The 20,410-nt window shown below is 60.3% G+C and overlaps 2 protein-coding genes across 4 annotated transcripts; both read right to left on the bottom strand.

Moving 5' to 3' along the window:
- Nucleotides 1-5,944: 5,944 nt before the first annotated feature.
- Nucleotides 5,945-12,298, bottom strand: MMP15 (matrix metallopeptidase 15). Its single transcript, XM_080553145.1, has 10 exons — nt 12,001-12,298; nt 10,624-10,772; nt 10,106-10,228; nt 9,647-9,954; nt 9,239-9,400; nt 8,839-9,062; nt 8,547-8,685; nt 8,117-8,267; nt 7,705-7,820; nt 5,945-7,335 (listed from the first exon to the last, which is right to left on the bottom strand). The coding sequence occupies exons 1-10, from the start codon at nt 12,115-12,117 to the stop codon at nt 6,875-6,877; spliced, it is 1,950 nt and encodes a 649-aa protein (XP_080409271.1). The 5' UTR covers nt 12,118-12,298; the 3' UTR covers nt 5,945-6,874.
- A 1,228-nt stretch (nt 12,299-13,526) lies between these two features.
- Nucleotides 13,527-20,122, bottom strand: USB1 (U6 snRNA biogenesis phosphodiesterase 1). Of its 3 annotated transcripts, XM_080553173.1 has the most exons (8): nt 19,905-20,122; nt 19,598-19,758; nt 18,513-18,696; nt 17,864-17,917; nt 15,995-16,100; nt 15,005-15,088; nt 14,680-14,743; nt 13,527-14,230 (listed from the first exon to the last, which is right to left on the bottom strand). In XM_080553173.1, coding segments are annotated over exons 1-8 (768 nt in total). In that variant the 5' UTR covers nt 20,018-20,122; the 3' UTR covers nt 13,527-14,228. The 3 variants fall into 3 exon arrangements, with proteins under 3 accessions (XP_080409299.1, XP_080409298.1, XP_080409297.1); XM_080553172.1 differs by having other exon boundaries at nt 13,527-14,743; nt 19,598-19,761; nt 19,920-20,120; XM_080553171.1 differs by having other exon boundaries at nt 13,527-14,743; nt 19,905-20,118.
- Between the last annotated feature and the right edge of the window lie 288 nt (nt 20,123-20,410).

Below are 20,410 nucleotides of genomic sequence, written 5' to 3'. Positions count from 1 at the left end.
GTTGAATAGCTTGGTAGTTCCAAGGAGCCAAGGCAAGGAAGCCCACGTGGGGATGCACCATCCATCTCGCTTTGATGTCTGTCATGGCTTGGCTGGACTTGAGCTTTGTCAAGTGGAGTCACGCTGCGCCGTGTGCCAAGGATCAGTCGTAATGAAGTCTATGGCTAGGCTTTCCTGACAGGTTTGCAAACTCGTGGGAGCAGGGGAGTCTCGGCTGCTGAGGGAATCCATCAAACCCTGGCAAGGTAAAGCATCCCTTCCCACGGGCCCTTGCTCAGGAGCACGTTTGCAGAAGTTGCCAGCAGCCAAATGCTCACACGGCACGGCTGCTGCCTTTCCTAGCCCACTGGGCCCCCATCGCTGGCTGTCCCTCGTCCATTGAGGATTTGGTCTTGCTCTGAGTGACTAACCTTAACTGCATGAACACAGGCTAGGCTCCCTGGGTCCCCGAGCTGGCTGCCTCTGCGGAGGGATGAGATGGGCCCTGCTGCCAATTCCTGTGCGGTCTCTAGGAGCTGTGCCAGCGGGTTCGCTGGAATGAACTCCTAGCCACAAACCCTTACATCTATGTGGGCTCTGTATTTTTTTTTAATATGAGGGAGAATACTGAATCTTCCTGTTTATATGCTGTACAAGGTGGAGCATCATCAGATACTGGCCCTTTCCTGTAGGGGCAGATTGTGGTGGATTTATAGAGTGCAGTTCAAGAATAATCCTATTTTAATCCTGCTCTCCCATTGGAACCTTAACTATCCCATTGTTGTGAAGGCAAGGAAAGTTGGGATGTTCTTTCCCCTTCCCAAGGAGAAGAGGATGCTGCTGGCAGACAGGCCAAAATACCACAGGAATCGCATCGGTAGTCACTTTCTAGAGTAAATGTGCATTAGCAAAACTCCTGTGATGAAGGGTACGGCTTTTTACTGCTTGGGTTAAGGCTCTCGACCCAGCTGGGATGCAACATCGCCCTGCATGGGAAGAGTGGATGCCGGAGGGATGCAGGTCCACAAACGGGAGCCTACCCCATGGATGGCTGCTGCATGCGTGCTCTCCATGCAGGAGAAGTGCACAGTGGGATTTCCTGGGACTGGTTTCTGCCCTTTGTGCTCTGCGGCCCAGGCAGAAGTCGGTGTGTCCAGCCCAGTGGAACAGTAAGACACTGGTACAGGCTTGCTTCTGTCCCTGCTTCTGGCTTTTCCCTTGCTCTTTGTCCCCTTCCTGTTAAGTGGATCCTGACATAAAGCACCAAGAGCAGGATCACAGGCAGGCATCCCTGCTCTGGAGTGTGCTGAGAAGGTGTGTGACAGGTACCCTCGTGGGCTGGGTTGTCTCTTCAGCTCCTTGCCTTGCAGAGGAGTAAGTCTCATTTGCTTCTGATCATGGAGGTGATATCCAGGAATCAAGAAGATCTGGGCCAAACTCATATTCTTGCCCTTTTTTCCTCCCTTTCTGTATCTTCCTGGATGTCTTCTGCTAAATACTACCCTCTCCATAGAGGGATTATACCTCCAACATGATGCTAATCCTCTGCAGCTGTTGTCCAGTGTGGGTTGGGTGGTGCTGGAGGCAAGGGAAATATTTATCTTAAGTTTTGCCATTGGATACTGCCCAGGAAAAATGAATGACCGTACTGGGGGCTTTTGCCACTTCTGCACACGGTGGGAGGTGACCTTCCTGCCATGTGCAGGAGGGGACCGAGCACTTCCTCTGGTGAGCTGCACCGAGCAAGATTTTATTCGGATGAGGGAGCGGCTGTGTGCCCTGACAGCTGCCCCTGGTACTGGATGGGGAAAGCCTCGGTGTTGCTGGAGGTGAGAAGATGATGGATGTGAAGTTGTGCTGAAACAAACCTGCAGACTGTCTGCTTTGCTGTCACCTCCTGTGTTGCCCCCGTGGCCCCCAGGGTGACTTTCCTCCCTGTGAGATGAAGGCTCTGGCATTAAGGAGAGCAGGCAGGTGGCTGCAGTGTGGATGTGAGAGGAGGTAACGGGGGCAAGCAGCGCACATGGGCCAAGCTCGATGTGCCTGGTGGATGCATCCCACCCACAGCAGAGTCATCTTAGCACCACTGTGTGCCCCTGCCCAGGTAGCATCCCGAGCCACAGCCCTTCCTCACGGTGTGTCATGGTCATAGCAAGTGGCTTTTCATGATTCCCTTGACTCCACAGCTCTTCCCTCTGTCCTCCTGCAGCAGCATTTCCTCTGGCCTTGAGGCAGGCAGGCAGTGCTTTGGCGTGTCCTGGCCCTGGCTCTTCCTCTACGCTGAGCCCGGCTTCCTTTCTGCTTTCCGGGTCCTCTCCCTGCAGCACGCAGGGATCCATGCCCTGGTTTTGCAGAGGAAGAGGAGGGTGGAGGCTCCTGCTGCAGCTCCTTGCCTGGGCCCGTGGGCTGCAATCCTTCCCTTTTTCCCTGCCAGAGGAGAAAGCACATCAGCCCCTGTGACAGCACTGAGTAGGCAGAAGCAGGTCTCTGCCAGCCCTGGTCTCCACCATCACCCCTGTGGGAAGGTTGTTGCAGGATGTGGGACGCATTGGGTGGCTGAGGCTCTTCCTGCAGATGGAGCTTGCTGCCCTTGGAATAGTGAGAGGGGAACTGAGGCAAACTGGCTTCTGGCTCCCTGTGAATACCACTGCGTCTCTGCCTTCCTGCTGTTGGCCCCTGAACAGCACCAGGCGGGCTCTGTTTATCGGCTGCAGCTATTCGCACCTCACTCCCTCCCTGGGGGCAGTGGGTGCCGCAAGGAGTCGCTCTGGGTGCTGCTGGCCATGCTGGGTCTCCTTCCCGTGGCTGCAGAGGCGGCCCCCAGTGTGCCTGTCCCCTGGCCGGGAAGGGGAACGGGGCGGGAGGAGCCCCCTTGCCCTGGATCACGCAGCCACAGGCTCTGGTCTTGCCTGAGCCAGGGCATTGTGGCAGGGGGATGTGGGTGCAGGGCAGCTGAGGACATCCTTTCTGCCAGCCCTGGGTCACCTCCTGCCACTCTGCAGTGCAGAGCTGTGGGTGCCAGGGGCCCCATCCCAGAGGACGCTGAGTTGCGGGTCTTTTCCAGGTTGGGCTTCTCCAGACTATTTTGGGAAGCTGGGACTGCCCCACGGGGGTGTATCCTGGCAGGGCTCAGCCGAACGGGACGCCAATCCTCGAGCCATGGAAAGCTGCCGGGAGAGGCAAGGTGCTGGGCTCCGACCGGTCCCTTGCTGGGGCTGAGGGGCGTCCTGGCCCTCCCCGAGGGGCTTGTCTGCGTGGCTGGAGGAGCGCAGCCTCCACTGAGGGCATGCAGGGCAGAGCGGGAGCCAGCAGCGAGCCTGAACCCTGCTGAAATGCTGGAGATTGTCTCTGGCAGGTCCCTGGCTGCTGTCAGCAAGCCTTTCCAGATGGCCCCGGGCTCCTGGCACCAGCGCTGCTATAGCATCCGGGGAAAAGCTGGGGGTGGGAAGTGACGTCCCAGCTGGCCTAAGCAGGGCAGCCCCGGCCCCTGCTCCCACACGGCTCCTTCCCCTCCCTGAGACTGCTCCCAGGCCTCGTCCTCCACTGCTGCCCCTGCATCAGCAGCAAGGAGCTGCCCCTCGCCGTGGCAGGGCTGCCTACGGAAGAGGACGCCAGGAGCCTCTGGCCCTGGGCATCCTCGGCCAGCTCCGCGGCACCTCCGGGTGCCAGGTGCTGGGCTCCACCCTGCTCCCTTACAAGCCCTCAGCACCCCCAGGAGAGCCGGGGGAGCACAGCTGCCGTGGGAAATGCATCTGCCGTGGGAACTGCAGCTGCGCCAGCCTCCAGCGCTGCCTCTGCGGGGGCGGCGAATCCCAGCCGCACGTTCCTGCGGCCTCGTTCCTGCTGCCTCGTTCCTGCTGCCCCATTCCTGCTGCCTCGCCTTTCGGCCGGGTTCGCCCCTTTTGTAACCCCCCCAGTTTGGAGCAGGCTGGGCCCACCCGCGGCTCCACAGAGCCCCTGGCCCTCCCAGCTGCGGCCTCAGGACTGGCACCAGCAGTGGGGTCCGCAGAGTGGTAGAAGAAATGCATTTGTGTTGTGAGACAATTATATTTTTTAGTTTAGTTTTTTTTTCTCTGTATATTTCCTGGGCCAGAGCTAAATCAGGCGGCCTGGCCTCAGGGGGGCTGTCCTGCCTCCCATCCCCCCCCCCCCCCCAAATCTGGGGGAAACAAAGGTTAAAACCTAATCGAAAGGGAGCAAATCTGCAGCACGGCCTTGCAGGTGAAAAACAACAGCGCAAAGGCACCTGTAGGCGTGTTCCCCCCCACCCTCCCCCCAGTATGTCAGGATTTCTTTGTCCCCCGTGCCAGCCTCCCCGGGGGCCGCAGCGCCAGGCCGTGTCCCAGTGAACCCAGCAATGGCGGGGAGGGGCAGGGGCCCGGTGTCCCCTGCCATGGGGCTCCCTGGTGCCAGGGCTGGCAGTCCGGGAAGCGGGGTGGGAGCCGGCAGCAGTCCTGCCCTTTTAAAGCAATTAGTGGCGCTGGGAGCTGGCTGCAGCCCGGCCCGGGCACCGTGCCAGCAGCCCCAGGCCCGGAAGCGGGGGCGCGGGCTGGGGGCTGGTGACAGGGACGGGCTTGTCTCCCTCCCTGGGCAGGGGGCACAAAGGCTTCGTTCCCCCCCCCCCCACATTTCTTCTACTTGTGACTGGGGGGGGGAGGGAGGGGGAAGGGGAAACTTCCCTCTGGGGCTGTCGGGGTTGGAGAGGGCAGGGCAGAGCAGCTGGAGCCCTGGGGGAAGCGGGGTGGGAATGGCTGCTGCTCCCTGCGCCAGGACCCGTGTCACAGCCACCAGCACCTGGCGTGAGAGGTGACACCGAGGCAGGGCACGCCTCCGTGTGCGGCCCCGTCTCACTGGGGGGCCAGGTGTGAGATGAGATGGGGCACACGAGTTGGGGGTCTGCTCCCACAGGGCAGCCCGGACCCTCACACTGGTTAGTACCAGGCCAGGCCACCTCAGGTACGGGGATGTGGTCCGGGAGCAGCTCTGACCCCCCACAGCTCCCCAGGGCAGCAGCTCGGCCCCTTCCTCTGCGCAGCCACCCCCAGCCCCGGGGCAGCCAGACCTCACGGCCCCAGCAAGCTCCTGGCCACGCTCCGCCAGCCAGCAAAGAGCAGCCACCGCCTCTATCAGCATCGCGTGCCTCAGCCGCTGCCTGCCCACGGCTGCCCTCATGAGTAACATTTTTCCCTGGAAAAAAAAAAAAAAATCCTACCCCCGGATCTAATCTCTCCCACTCCCGAGCTTATTTCTCTGATCTCCGCAGCTCCTCCGGCTTTCATCTTCCCTGACAAGATAGCCGTGTCCCGAGCAGCAGGCAGCAGGACACGGCCAGCCCTGTTCCCACAAGAACACCAGGCCTGCACGGGGACAGGGAAGCACAGCGCTGACCCGTCCCCCCCCCGCCCCAGAGCACCCGTGCAGCCCTCGGCTCCGGCAGCCACGGCGGGGCCCCGGCAGAACAAGGCACGCTGTGTTCCCACGGGGCCTGCCCGGCGAGGCCGCCACCGCTGCAGGAGCCCGTGAAAGGCGGCTCTGTCTGCTGCCAGCGGGCTGCTGCCAGCGGCCCCCTCAGAACTGCAGCCCCCGGGCAGCAGGGCCACAAGGAGCAGGTGCAGCTGGGGGGGGCAGGGGGAGCCCTGGCTGGTGCTGGTGGTGCTGGGGGCAATGTGGAGCCCCCCTTTGCTGCAGGCAGGGGGTCCCAGCCCGCTGCTCCCAACCCTCTCCTCCCCCTGCCCTGACGCTGCGGAGGCGTGCCAAAGCCAGGCCAGCAGCCCCACAGCCCCTGGCCCAGCCCCACAGATGCCCAGGAAGGTGGCACCCTTGGGTGAACGTGACACCCCCCCCACACCTGCTGAACGCCTCGTGGGGGAAAGCCCCTTTGACTCCTGCCCCCCCATCCCGCCCCCCAGCCCCATCCCGCAGCCCCCCCCACGCCCCGGCCCCGCAGGAAGGACAGCACCATGGCTCTCCTCGCACCCAACCCATTTAATACAAGTACAAGGCACCCCTGCCCGCGGGGCCAGGGGAGGCTGGCACCCCAGGAAGGGGACCACACGCCCCGAGGGCTTTGTCCTGCAGCAGCAGTGACCTGGGCCGACATCCGAAGCAGGAGGAAGGGACCAAGCTGAGCCAAGGGGGTTGCAGAGGCAGCACCCCGCTCCTCATGCCAGCCAAAGACCCTACGGGAAGGGAGCCCGGCCTGTCACCTGCCTTCCGCGTCGGGTTTCCCGAGCTCCGTGCTATCTTTAGGCACTGCACCCCCCACCAGCCTGTGGAAGGAAGCGTGGCCGTGCTCAGCCCTCCCTTCCCCTCACTGCCAGGCAAGCAAGGGACCGGCCAGGCCACAGGTACCAGCAGCCCCACGTCCACTTGCTGCCGAGACCTGCCCGCGTGGGGACTGGGCGCGCAGTGCTGATCGCATTGCCACCTCTTCTACCACTCACACAGGCACTGTCCACAATTCAGCAGCTGGACGCGCGCTGGACAATGCAGGCCTGCTGGGGCAGAGGCACAGGGTGCTGGGGGACACACTCCTCTGCAGCAGCCTGAGCTGCTGGCAAGGGGGGATGTCGTGAGAGAGGGGGGCACCCCGCCAGCCTGCGGGACCTGGCTTCTGTCCAGCCCTGCTGCCCCCAGCTCCTCACAAACATCCTCCAGCCCCAGACCAGTCGTGGAACCGGGTTGCACAGACAATGGGGGGCTCAGGGGCACCCCTCACACCCTAGGCTGGGGCAGGTGGGAATCCCTCTTCTGGGGCTGGGGACACCAAGCAGCGGCAGTGCACAGGGGCTAGGGGGGAGTGGGACGAACCTCTGGGTATAAATAGGCTGCTGGGGAGGGGCAGGGCAGGCTCGTCATTAGCACCATGGTGGCAGAGGGTGGGGAAAGATGGGGGTCAGACCCACTCCTGCAAGGAGCGCTTGCAGTACAAGAGCATTCGGGGCGTGCCCTTCCTCTGCATCTGCACAATGACATAGATGAGGCCGAGGATGCAGAGCAGCAGCACCAGCAGCACCAGCACCATCACGACGCTCATGGTGCGTGTGTACTCGTCAATCTGCACCACCACGTCCACGTCACCGCCCTGCTTGCGACCGCCCTCGCTGTAATCCTCCTCATCTTCCTCTTCCTCCTCCTCATCCTCCTCGCCTTCAGACCGCCCACCAGGGTTCTCATCCCCATCAGGGTTGAAGGGAGGCTGGTCGACGTCAGGCCACCGGGGGTTGGGGTCTGGGACCAGCTCCACATGGCAGCCCATGAAGTCCCGCAGGATGGATTTGGGGTAGCCTGGCTCCGTTTTGAGTCGCTCATTGTCAAACTTCCAGTACTTTGTGCCTCTGTAGAAGTACGTTGAAGCTGGTGGAAGAGGAAAAGATGGGGGGGAAGAGATGGAGGTGGGGGGTGAGAGGCTGCAGTCCCCTGCCAGGCACAGCACACGGCTGGCCTGCAGATTGCAGTGTTTGCTTCAGGATCTGCAAAACAGGGGAAACAGGACTCCCTGCCCTTTGGAAGGGCTAGCTGGGCAGCTCCTGGGCTCCCTCCCAGCTCCCACATGATGGAGAAGAGCAGAAAGAGCAGAGAAAGGTGGCCTCTGTTTCCATCCGATCTCTGCAGCACCCTGCTCTGCCCACACGGCCATGCTCTGGCCACCTGCTGTTGGAGGGGCACGTAGCTGCCGACAGAGGAGACTGCATCCCCCCTCACCCCGTCCTCTCTTCTACTTACAGGCATCTGAGCTGAGGAAGGCGCCCTTGGGTGAGGGAGGGATGCCCACCCAGACCGAGATGGGCTTGGGGTACCCGGGGTCCACCGAGCGCGTGTCCTCGTTGAAGCGCCAGTATCTGCGGGAGGCAGAGGGACCTGGTGAGCTGGCAGGGGGCACGGACACAGTGCCCCCATCCCACAGCTGCGGACAGCACAGGGGGCTCTGCTGATGGCAGCCCCGCAGCTGTGGTGGCCCCACTTTTTCCCCCATCAGCTCAATATACCCCCCCGTGTAGGAAGCCATTTGCCAACAGCCCGCCGTCCCACCTCCACCCAGCCCACACCATCCCCGCTCCAGGCAGGAGAACGGAGGCACAGGGCAGGGGACAGCGGGGGGGGATGACCCTGGAGCCCTGGTGAGGGCAGCACGTACCTGTCCCCACGGAAGAAGAAGGTGTGCCCCGTGGGCTCCCACCAGACCGCAGTGTCAATTCTGTCATAGGGGATGCCCTGCCCGTAGGTGGCCAGTGGCTGCGGGTACCCAGCCTCCAGATTGGCTTCTCGGAAGAGCCAGTACCGGTCACCTGGGTGGGAAGGAAATGGAGAAGGCAGATGAGGCTGCAGCCCAGCTGGTGCAGCGTGCGTGCGTGCAGCCGGACAGGGAGGGGGCGTGATGCCTGTGGCCACCCCATCCCTTGGCCATAAGCCTTAGGGACCAGACAGCAGCTCTTTGTACCTGCAAAGCCAAGCAGACTGCACAGGTGCTTTGGGAGGGGATCAAGACAGCTGGGAGCACACCAGGCCACGATGTGGCAGCACACTCCACCCCAGCCCTGCCACCCGGCTCCAGCCACGCCGCTCACCTTTAAAGAAGACAAATCTGCCATCGTGCCTCTCATAGGCAGCGTCGATGTCCCCGGGCAGGCCCCGCCAGAAGTGCCCGATGGGCATGGGATAGTTGTCCAGCACCCGGTTGTGCCGCACCCTCCAGAACCATCGGCCCTGTTGGGAAGCAGGGTGTCAGCAGGGCACGCAGGGACAGAGTTCTGTGCTCAGGCAGAGGGGGCCAGGGCACCCGAGTCCATCGTCTCATTAGGGCCTTCCACCTGAGAACTCCAGAGCAGATACAGGGCAGGAAGGGGTCCTGGAAGGTACCTTAAACACGAACATCTCGCCCCGCAGCACTGCCACCGTGTCGAAGTTCCCATCGCAGATGTCGGGGCCGTACTGGTCAGGTCGCTCTGGGCTGCCAGGTTTGGGGGGCCGCTCTGGTTTCCCTGGCGGGCGTGGCCTGGGGGGTCTCTGGTCTGGCCTGCCAGGTCTTCGGGGCGTCACGGTGGGCAAGGGCTTGGTGGGCTGAGGGTGCCCATCTGCGGTACCTGGGCAGAGGAGGAGAGAGAACGGATGGAGTGCTTGCAAACCAACAACGTCAGCGCCTCCTTCCCCCTGCTCCCAGGCCAGGCACGGTCCCAAGACCGTGCACCCAGCTTCCAGGCTGGTGGAGCACCCCTGTCCCTCTGCCCAGCCCACGTCCCAGCGCAGCTGGCTCCCTCACCGTACAGCTGTTGGATGCCCTTGAGGTCATCCTCAGGCAGCTGGAAGTTCTCTGTGTCCATCCACTGGTAGAAGGGGGCCATGATAGCACTGGGGTTGCTGGAATGTTCCAGGCCCAGCGAGTGCCCCAGCTCGTGCACGGCCACCAGGAAAAGGTTGTTCCCTGCAGGGAAAGGCACTGTCAGCAAGGCAGCAGGGCGCCTGGCATGGGGCAGCTTCCTGGCCCCAGCACTGCACCCTGTGCCAGGGATGCTCTGCGACGGAACCAGAGCAATCTGCGTCACCCCCAGAGGAAATGTTCCGTCTGCCCTGCAGGCCCTGCCAGGCACACATCACCCAGGTGCTGGGCCACAACCAAACCCTGGCTTCTCCAATCACCTTGCCACCCCAGCCCTCTGCATCTGCTCACCAGACACATCCGTGTTCTCCAGCGTCCAGGGCTCATCTGAGTCGAAGTGCGTGTCCCCACCCATCCCTGGGCCGGGGAAATAGGCATGAGCCAAAAATCCCCCGACACCATCAAAAGGGGAGCTGTCCCCGTGGAAACCAGAGGCAAAAAGCACCATGATGTCAGCCTCCTTCTTCCGCTTCTGACGAATGTCCTCATACGGCACCTCCTGGAAGACGAGCGGCGTGGCCTGCTCCCACACCCGGAAGGCTTGGCGGATGGCCTCATACGAGTGGTACCGGCCCAGCTTCTCCGTGTAGTTCTGGATGCTGAGGGCACAGAGCGGGGCCTCGATCAGGATGGCCCAGGGCAGCGCTCACCCACTGCAACCCTGCTGCAGCTTTGGCCCAAAGGGTCTGCAGCTGGGCTGTGAGCAAACTCTAAGCCCAAAAAAGCTGCCCCGTGCTGATTGCTGGGTACCTGAACGTGAGATGGCTCTGGCTCCAGCGCCGCCCCGTGAGCGCATACCTCTTCCGCCGCATGTTAGACTTCATCTGGACCCCAAACTGGTCTGGGACCCCACAGCGGGGACGCTTCATCCACCTGCCAGGAGGGCATCAAGTGAGGGCTCAGCTCCCCACCCAGGGAAAAGCACCCTGAGAAGTTATGGCCACCACAGCCAGCGAGGGAAGCTGCAGGTGTGGAAGGGAGACATGGGTCCCACGGGAGACAGCACCCACGCTTCTGGGTGCGTATGCAGGCAGGGCTCAGGGGGCCAGCAAGCTGAGCTTTCCATAGCCTGCAGGGGCTCACTGCCAACAGAAGACGACAGCAGTGGTGTGAGCACAAAAACCAGATCAGTCATCTCCATCGCTCTGGGAAAGGGAACTTGTGGTCAGCCAGAGGCCGATCCCCACTAAAGGGGCTCGGGAAGAGGTGGGCCAGAAAGTCAAGCTTCCTTCTGCAAGAGCAAGAGAGCAGCTCATAGAGAAACTCACATTTTGGTCTCCTCATCCAGGACACCAGTGACGGTGATCCCGTAGAACTTCTGCATCTCCGAGAGGGCTGAGGAGAAGATCTGAGCAGAGCGCATGGTGGACATCTGCCTGCTCGACTGGGGCAGGTAGCCATACAGCCGCAGCCATGCCTGTGAGGGAAAAACAAGCATCGGGCTGACAGGCAGGGATGAGGAAGCCTTCCTTTCACTGATGCCCCCCTACTGTCAGCCCCAACTGGAGCTGCCCCAGAACGAAAAGCTCCCTGAGATGCCAACCACGTGCACACCCAATGGGCCTGGACTGCCAGTCCCAGGAGCACCGCCGCCGCGGCTCTGCCGTCCCCATCTGCTGCTACCTCCAGGTGTGCTGGCCTCACCGGGGCAGCCTCTCCCCGCCTCTGAAGGAGCACGCCTGCGCTCAGGGACGCTCTGTGAGCCAGCTGCTGGGGGGAGCACTCCACCCGGGCAGGATGGGAGGCTGGGAGAGAACACAGGACAGGGTGTGAAGGGGCAGGTCTGAGGGGCCGCTGGCCCTACCTGCTGCAGCCCAAGGGGCACGGGGACTCGCACGCAGCCACGGCACTCTCCAGATAGCTCCCCAAGGCTGGAAGGGGCCAAAGCACAGCAAGAGGCGTGCTCCCGCTGTGGGTCCCTGACCCCAAGCCCCACACCATCGCTTCTGGGCTGCAGCCCAGGTGCCGCCGGGACAAGCGGAGAGCGAGCCAGGAGAGAGCAGCAGGGAAATGGTGCAGCTGGGCCCAGCCCTCGCCTGAGGCTGGGCAGGCGCGGGCAGGATCCCCGCTCCTACCTCCCTGGGAGCGAGCGCTTTTGTCCCTGCTCTCAGCTTGCAGGGGGAGGCGAGGCCGCCGGCAGGACCTGCCGGGAGCTGCTGGGAGCCCCCCGGCCTCAGCCCTCAGGAAGCGCCTGGGCTGGCTGCAGAGCTCCGCGGGGGGCTCAGCACCCCCACGGGCTGCACGCAGGAGGACGAAGACGAGGATCCGGGCAATGCCTCGACCGCCCCGGTGTCCGGGGCCGTTCCCGTGCCCCCAGCACCGCTCGCCCCCAGCACCGCACTGGGGAAGCCGAGGCGCCGAGCCCAGCAGCGTGCCCGCAGCGGCTGCCGGGAGCATCCCCGGTGCCCCTCGGCGCTCCAGGCGGCACGGAGCCGGCCGTGCCACCGGCCCGGGGTTACGGCGGCGTCGCTTGGCGGGGGAGCCAGGCCCGAAGGCCCCGGGGTGCTCAGCCCTGCGGGACCCCCCGGAGGGGCTCCTGCCTGCGGGGCTCCCCGTCCCGCAGCTCTCCCCGTCCCGCAGCTCTCCCCGTCCCGCAGCTCTCCCCAGCGGGCACCCAGCGCTCCCCCCCCCTCTCCCCCGCTCACCTCAGCGTTGACTTCGCCGCCCGTGGCCGCTCCCCCCCCCACCAGCAGCAGCAGCAGCAGCAGCAGGGCCGGGAGGCTCCCGCCCGCCCTGCAGGGGGCGCCGCCGCCGGCCGCCATCCCGCGCCGCGCCGCGCCGGGCCGGGCCGGGCCGGGCCGAGCTGCCCGAGCTACGCCGCCCTCATGGCCCGGGCCCGGGCCGCCGCGGGGGCTGCGCGGAGCTGCATGGGGGGCGCCGCCGGGGCCGTGCGGGGGGCTCAGGCCGGCGGAGCGCGGCCCATGTGCCTCGGCTCGGCTCGGCTCGGCTCGGCCCGGCGGACGGACGCGGGGCGGCGGCGGGGCGGCGCCGAGCGGAGCGGGGAGGAGCCGGGCCGAGCCCCCCGCCCCCCCCGGCCGGCGGCACCCGGGCGCCCCCCGCTGCTCCTCGCCCGCGGCCCGGCCCCGGACTTTGTCCCCGCCGCTCTCGGGGCGTGCTCGGGCGGACGCCGGCGGCGGTTTCGGTGCCGGCGCTGCCCGAGGCCTGGGCGCCTGCCCTCTGCTCCGCAGCTGCTGCCCGGGCAGCTTTCAGGCAGCACAGCTCGGCGCTCTTCTTGGTCACGGCGTCAGGGTGCACCGGGAGCCACCCCTGGGTGCTTCCCAAGGTCGGGAGGGCAGACCGACCCCGGCCAGCACCCCCAGGGAGGCAGCGTGGCCAGCTGCCACAGCTGCTTACTGGGCACTAACCTCTCCCTGATGAGTTCAAACCACACAGAAACCAGGAGGCGTTTGCAGGTGCCAAGTTTCAATGGAAGTCTCCAAGTCTCTCCCTCTCTCTTTTTTTTTTTAAAGGGGAAAAGCAAAACAAACAAAAAACAACTTGGGGCATAATCACTTAAAGTCTGTGCATGTCCCTATCCCAGAAACTAACTAACCAAAGACGGGGGCTGGATAAAAAGGGCAAAAGGGCATGCTGGAAGCAGCAGTGAGCAGCGCAGCACTCTGCCAAATACCTGGACCAGATGTGCATCCGGAGGGGACCGCTGGTGTAACACGCCCCCCTGGAGCGAGGCCCTGACTGCCTCAAATTCAGCTCTCCCAGGCATCTTCACAGGCTGCACTGACCTAGCAGCCGATGTGCTGAGCCACCCAGATCAGGGACATGGGCAAACGAGTGCTGGGACCATCAGCTGTCAGTGCCAAAAACAAACAGAAATCAACGTGCAGGGGAGGGAGCAGAAAGAAGGGGGGAGGGTTGTTTCATTTTAACTGAACAATGCGTTGAATTTGCTGCTTCTCCCTCGCAGTCCCCCCAGGAATTCTATTAATTTGAAAACCAGATATTGCAGGGGAGTTGGCAGACAAAGACCTGCACTGAGACAGAAGCTCCAATGGCTGTGAGGGCCCCGAGCTTCCTTGTGTACAAGTGGAAGGAGAGCGCTACACCCAGCTCACGGAAGGGCTTGCAGACACTGCCTCATTTGAAGTCTGCAGGAGCTGCTGAAGCTGGGCACTTCTGAAATTGAACAGCTCAAATATACCACAGAAACATCTTTATGACATGAGGAGACAGATTTTACCGTCAGAAGCAGCCTCGCGGTTTTTCATCAGACAAACGTGAAATGAAAGATTCAGGGCAGCACACTAGCATCTTGCTCTGAATACCTAAGAGGCCGCAGCAGACCTTCCCGCAGGACAAAGGATAGAAAGCACCTTCTCTCAAGGGACAAAGTCCAGCCCACAGTCAACAGGGTCATCACTGCACCGACGGTGTTGTTTTCACGGGAAAGTGCGTGTGCCGCTCCTTGTCTCGCTCAGCAGCAGGCACTGCCTTTCCAGCTCAGTCACGATATGAGAGCCGACACTGCCCTCTCTTGGGCTCGCCCTAGAAGGACAGCAAGCTTCTGACGGGAAGCTGCCCCCCAGAATAGTCCTTCCGACACACACGATCTTAAAATAAAGTCGTTGTTTTAAAACCGGCCCGAGGCCGCGCTGGGTTAGCACTGAAAACACAAGGGGTTTCCAACCTCTCTGCCGAGATTTAACCTATCTGCTGTTTGGTGAAAGAATCTGATGCTGTAATTCTTCTGTAGAGGCAGCAACAGCGTGAGATGGACACAGAACATGACCCGTGAACTCCTCCGGGCTGGGTTATGGTAGGGAGATGCCCTGGTGCAAGAGTCTAGCTCTGCATCCTTGTCTCTTGCTTTTCAGAACGAGGGACTCTGAGCTCAGCAGTCAGCATGCTCCAGGCCTCCTGACAAGAAGTTGGTGCTATTTCCAACCGTGTGAGACGTACTTCCTTTAGCAAGAGCTTCCCACGCTACCTTATTCCTCTTTAACATAAGGCATCTATGGCTTTGATATACATATATATATAAAAAAATCAGCAACTGTGGGATGGTTGGAACCACCAGTGCTGACTGAAGCACATCCTAGCTGCTGACAGCACGCTGCTGTAGGAAATCTGCTACACACACACATTTCTTTAGCCAGAAACTCAAACCTGGAAGTCGCACAGTTTGATACCACAAACTCCCCAGAGCTGCTGAGCAGACAAAAAGAACGTGGGAGGTGTGTGACAGCTTCCACCACTTAGAGCTGTGCTGGAGAACAGTTCTTTGATGAAAAGCAGGGTCTTCAGGGCTCTGAAACCTAGCAGGCCCTACCTCAAGGGGAAAGAGAAGAACTTGTTCCCTGACTTGCAGCGGATTTGCTCCCATTGGACACGCAGAATGAGCGCTGAGTCCTCAAACCTGTCCACAATGTCCTAGAAAACACACGCAGAAGGCAGGAGTCAGTACAAGGAGGGTGAACAGGGCAAATCTCAGAAGATGGAGTCAGCAGCTGCCTCTCTGAACCAAGTCAGAGATGAGATTGTGGCTGGCAGCTTCTGACTTCCTTCAAGAGGATGGTTTAACTCATCGTCCCCGCAAAAAGTTTCTCTTCTTCCAATCCACTGGAGTTTGCCTCACAGAAAAAAACTCCCTCTCTGCTCCTCCCCTCCTCTCCACCTGGTGTGGGGACGCACCTGGAGCTCCTGCAGACACTGCCCCTCCAGGCTGCCAGTCAGGTCCCCAACACACCAGGCCAAGCTGATATGGAACGATGGGTCCTGAAGATAAGACATGGATCAGATCGCAAGAACGAAAGGTGGCTTTGCTCAGTGCAGGGAGCCGCAGTGGGGTATTTGGTACGGTGCTGCCCTGCCTGTGATCTCTGAGCACTCTGCAGACATGGGCAGGAGGATCCCGAAGCAGGGAGCCCCCTCAGCCATCTCGGCAGTTACAGAGCTGATACACAACTGTGCCGGGAATCACATGAACCCTGGGCTCCTTACTCCAGCCTTCTTGGACACCAGCAGGCAAGACTGCCTGGTTCCCAGCCTCTCTGCTGTCATTTGTGGTAGCTTTTCTAAACACACAGAGGACCTCTCACAGACAGTCCTAGACTGAGGAGGTGGGTCACTTCTGGGTCCCCCACTCACTTCTAGAAACAGAGAAATCAGGGTTTGGTCCTTCAAAATCCAATCCTGTCCCCAAAGTTAGTGCCAAGGAAACAGGTTGAACTGATGCCCCAGGAAACTGCCTGAGGAAGAGGCACAAGCATCTCCTCAGTCCCACAGTACTCACCCCAAGCCCCACTCAATCCACTAGGACAATCAGGGATTGTCCTACACAGTGGGATTGTCCGCGCTGTGTCTGTGATGTGCTCTCTCAACTGTAGGCACCTGACTCAGCCCCAGAAACCCAGTTCCCAGAAGCTGCTAGTTAGCAGTTAACACCTTTACTCTCCTGGACAGGACATGAAACAAAACTTACACTAGTCCCATTTTCAGCAATATCCTGTTCAGGGTGTTAACTGTGAATGTCACTGACTAGTCCATTGGAGACCATTTCAGAGCCTAATCTCTCCACTCCCAAATATTTGGGGTTGAACATTTCATGGACTAGAAGCCCCCAACCCTCACAGGGAACCAGCCAGCATCTCCAGACCAGCAGGGAAATGCAATACACCTCACCTTGTAGAATGTGGGGAGGTCAAATTCCTCCATAACTTTGTCCACCTCTGAGACCAGCTCCAGCAGCTGGAAATGCCCTGCGGAGACTTCCAGTCCAATGAAGGTCCTGAACAAAGACAAGGAGAGAGCGCACGCACCCTGTCATGCTGCGGAAAGCACAGCCGTAAGCATACTAACCATGTGTTCCTACCAGGCAAAGTTCCTAGCCCTTTTTCAAAGCAGAAAAAAAAAGATAATCTGAGAAACGCTAGGCTTAAGTATTCAGGCACACTGACTACTCTGAAAAAAAAAGAAAAAAAAAAAAAAACCATAAAGACATGGCAGCAGGGAGAAAACTGGAGAAGCAGGACTGGATCGCAGAATCATAGAATGGCTGAGGTTGGAAGGGACCTCTGGAGATCATCCGGTCCCATCCCTCTGCCAAGGATCACCTAGAGCGCGTTGCACAGGATCACATCCAGGCAGGTTCTGAGTACCTCCAGAGAAGGAGACTCCACAACCTCTCTTGGCAGGCTGTTCCAGTGCTCTGTCACCCTCACAGTACAGAAGTGCCCCCTCATATTCAGCCATAACTTCCTGTGCTTCAATTTGTGCCCATTGCCTCTTGTCCTGCCGCTGGGCACAACTGAAACGAGTCTGGTTCCATCTTCCTGACACCCTCCCTTCAGATATTTATATGCATTGATGAGATCTCCCCTCAGTCTTCTCTTCTCCAAGCTAAACAGGCCCAGCTCCCTCAGCAGATGATAATATAATGCAGACTTACTAGATTAACTCAGCACCTTTTGAGACATGAAAATTCATTTTCCAGGCAAAGGACACACTTGATGGGGTATTTCAGTAGAGCACTGAACACTACGCCCTGTTCAAGAGCAGTAGTTACATTTAGGAAAATGTAAGTTGCTACGGTTGTACAATGGGATAGGAAGTGGCTAGAAGGCACCAGCTGCGAACAGCACAAATGGGGAAGTACTAAGCTGGAGAGACGTGACAAAGAGGTTCCTCCTCAAGGATCGTCTTGGTGATACTTTCTATATGCCTGTGCCTGATGGCACGGGAGGCCTGGAGGACAAACATCACTCAGGAACTGCTTCCTCCCGCCCATGACTAACATGCTTTGCCATTCCCATTAGATTTAGCAACTTTTCATAATTGTAATCACCTTTCTTTTATTGTGCTTTGACATTTAAACTACTTAATTGTGCTAAATTGGAATTGGCACTATCAGGCTTCTGAGCTGACACGCAGGTGAATTAGCACTCTCAGAGCTATTTGTCTCCAGCCCTTTGAAGACTTGCACTGCAATTTCATGATCAGCATAAGCTGGTGCTGCTGCCAAAAGAGGTGGCCCCCACTCTGCCTGCCCCAGGCTGCTCATTCCCCCTCACCCACTCCCTGAGCTGGCATGAGGCTCTGTGAAACCACAGAGCAAACCAGATCGGAGATGGCAATGCACTGGGCTGCCTCCGTTGGCAGCACTGTCTGCTTCAGCTGATGTGAAGCTACGGCATTAGCCTAACCCCAGCAGAAAGGCCTGCCTCGGGTCATGTTGTGAACACATCTCTTCTCCTCTCGTAAGAAGACTGAAATTCTGCAGCCTGAGGTTCAGTCACCACAGAGAATAATAGGTTGCAGAGAATCAATACTGAAGCTAAAAAATTATGCACCCTGGAGCACTCCTGGAAGCGGCTGAGCAAAGCTATGAAACCTCAGTCAAAGAGGTGGTAAGATGGGGAGATTGCATTCTGGTCCTCCACATAACTGCCTGCAGCAACTGCCACAGCATAGGACAGGCAGTGCTACGCTTCCCATCCACAAACCACCTCACCCAGCCTTCTCCCCAGGCAGGCTACTCTGTTGTTCACTCACCTGGTTTTGTTCTGGTTGGTATACACTTTCATTTGGTTAGCTACACAGAAGAACCTGAAATAAGAAAGATGCTTTTTCAGATAGGAAAAAAAATGAAAAAAAATAACAACAACAACAAAATAAAATAAAATAAAAAAACAGTCTAAAGATGGGGAAGATACAGAATTTCTACCAAGCTGTGGAAAGACAAAGGCAAACACTTGCTCCAGTCAGACTGAATTGGTGCAACTGGAACCTTTCTGGGCTTAAATTAAGCCACTTCCCAACAGTGTTTTCAGCCTTCTGAAGCACAGGCAGCAAAAAAAAAAGCACTAAAACATCTGATCCTTGGTGGGTATCTCAGCCAGACGCAAGCAATGAAGCCAGTAGTGAATATCCACTGTTTAGAGGACAGCACGGCTCTGGCCTTGTCCTTGAAAGTGGAGTCCTTGCAGGCCACAGCAATATCGCTGGCACAAGTATGGCTGGCCTGCTGATTTGCGTGGTGCTGGATCCCAGGGCAGACAGAAAACTCCCCAGGCTTTACTGGTGCAGCACCAGCTCCCAGAGAGAAGACTTATTGTGCAGATGCTGGTGGAGCAGAGACCGGACCAAGTGCAAGGAAAGGAACGGATGCACAGGAGCTCCTGTGAGGCTCAGCTGCTCCTACCTGTCAAAGGAGGCCAGGCGCTCCTTGAGGGACTGGACAAAGGGGTTTATCCAGTGATAGCGCAGCACCACGCTCTGGGAGAGACTGATGTGGAACTCTTCCATGGCAGTGAGTGAGGAGACATAGGTTCGAGCATGGGACACTAGGAGGTCCAACAACTCCAGGAATTCCTCCTGGACTTTGTCTGCAAAGCAAATGGCAGCACAGTCAGAGCCAGCTCCCTCCCCACAGCATCAGCCACAGATCTTGGGGACAGGGAGGGAGCAGTCACTAGACAGAAGCAGCTCAGGGTGGGAGCACCCTGCACCACCTGGCATGCAGTGTCAAGCACTGAGAGAGCTTCACATCTTCTTAAGGACACATGGGACAATATTGTCTAAAACATGTCTGCCAGCTTAAAGCTGAAGCGTAAGGTAGGAACAGTACCCCAGCTCCCTGACGCCCTGCATGGCACAACTGCAAACAGCACTGCCAGTCCTTACTCCTGAAAGGGGCCAGTGCTGTGACCACTGCTCCTACCAGACCACAGACAGACCAGGAGGCGGCTAGAGGAAAACCCATGTACCCATCCACGCTCCATATCTGGTTTTTGACAGGCTGCTCTTCACCTGCCCTTCCATTAGAGGCCTTGGCACTGAGAGCAAAGACGATTGGACTTGCTAACCCAGCAGTCACTCCAGCTCATGGCAAGAGCCATGGGTCTCCTGATCCCCCTCCTGATCCCTACAGACCTTGTGTGCATTTGTGGAAAAGGCTGTTGTGCTGTGTGCAACCGACAAGCACATTTAATGACACGCTGAGAAACAGCACCTTGTGCTGGGCAGAGGTGCCTGCCCGTTACAAGGCTGCTGCTCGCCGAGTGCTTGCAGAGGGAGGCACAACTGCGTGATGTTTCCGGGGTGACACGTGTTTTCACAGCCCAGTCTTACCTACACCCCGGCTCCTAAACTAGACGCATGCGGACTCCCAGGGCTCTTCGCGCCTTACCTGACCAGCTGGAACCTGCGACCAGCACAGCCAGCCCTGCTCCCCAGAGCTCCCATCCCCGCTCGGGAAGGCTGCGGGGCAGGGCCGAGTTTACCTACAGGGCATGTAGACGTAGGTGGCCCAATTGCCCCGCTCGTGGGGGAAGCTGCGCACACGCCCGCCGTGCTTGGAGCTGTCCTCCGCACCCCTCTCCTCCTCCTCCTGCTCCCTGAACATGTCCAGCACGCACTCGGGGACGGGCAGCCGGGGCCGGGCCGTGCTGCAGGGAAGGAAGAAGCAGCGCTCAGCACCCGCACCCTCCGCCTGCCCCGGCCCGGCCCGGTCTCGCACCCTCGCCGGCAGGGACCGGCTGCGGAGCGCGGGCCTCGCCCGGGACCTGCCGAAGGGCCGCGCCGCGGCACCCACCTGGCCCGGGGGGAGGCCCGGGGGGAGGCCCGCGCTCCGCCGCCCTGCTGCCGCCCCCCTTCCTCCTCCTCCTCCTCCTCGGAGCTGCTGTACCCCACCAGCGCGGCCCTCATGGCGCTCCGAGCCGCCCTCCCCGCGAGCCCCGGCAGCGGCCCCGACCCCCCCGCCGCGGCCGTGAGGCGCTGTTGGCGGCGCGGCCCGGCAGGGGGCAGCCGCCCGGCCCGCCCCGCCTCCTCCTCCTCCTCCTCCTCCGCCGCCGCCGCGGCCGGCCCGGCCCGCTCCTCAGCCCCGCCGCCGCCGCCCAGCCCGGCCCGGCTCGGCCCGGCCCGGCCCTGCCCGCGGTACCGGCGGCAGCAGCGGCCGCCCCCCTGCCCCGGCTCCCCCCCACCCCCGCCGGGCGCCGCGGCTACGCCAGCGCGGGGATCGGGCGGAGCGCGCAGGCCGCGGCCCCGCCCGCAGCGAGCGGGCTGACAGGGGCCTCCCGCCGCAGGTGAGGGGCCCGGCCG

This window comes from Anser brachyrhynchus (assembly GCF_964034855.1).
Source record: "Anser brachyrhynchus genome assembly, chromosome: 12".
Classification (NCBI taxonomy): domain Eukaryota; kingdom Metazoa; phylum Chordata; class Aves; order Anseriformes; family Anatidae; genus Anser; species Anser brachyrhynchus.
The sequence above is the reverse complement of the archived record's forward strand: the minus strand, read 5'-3'. Positions and strand labels throughout refer to the sequence as shown.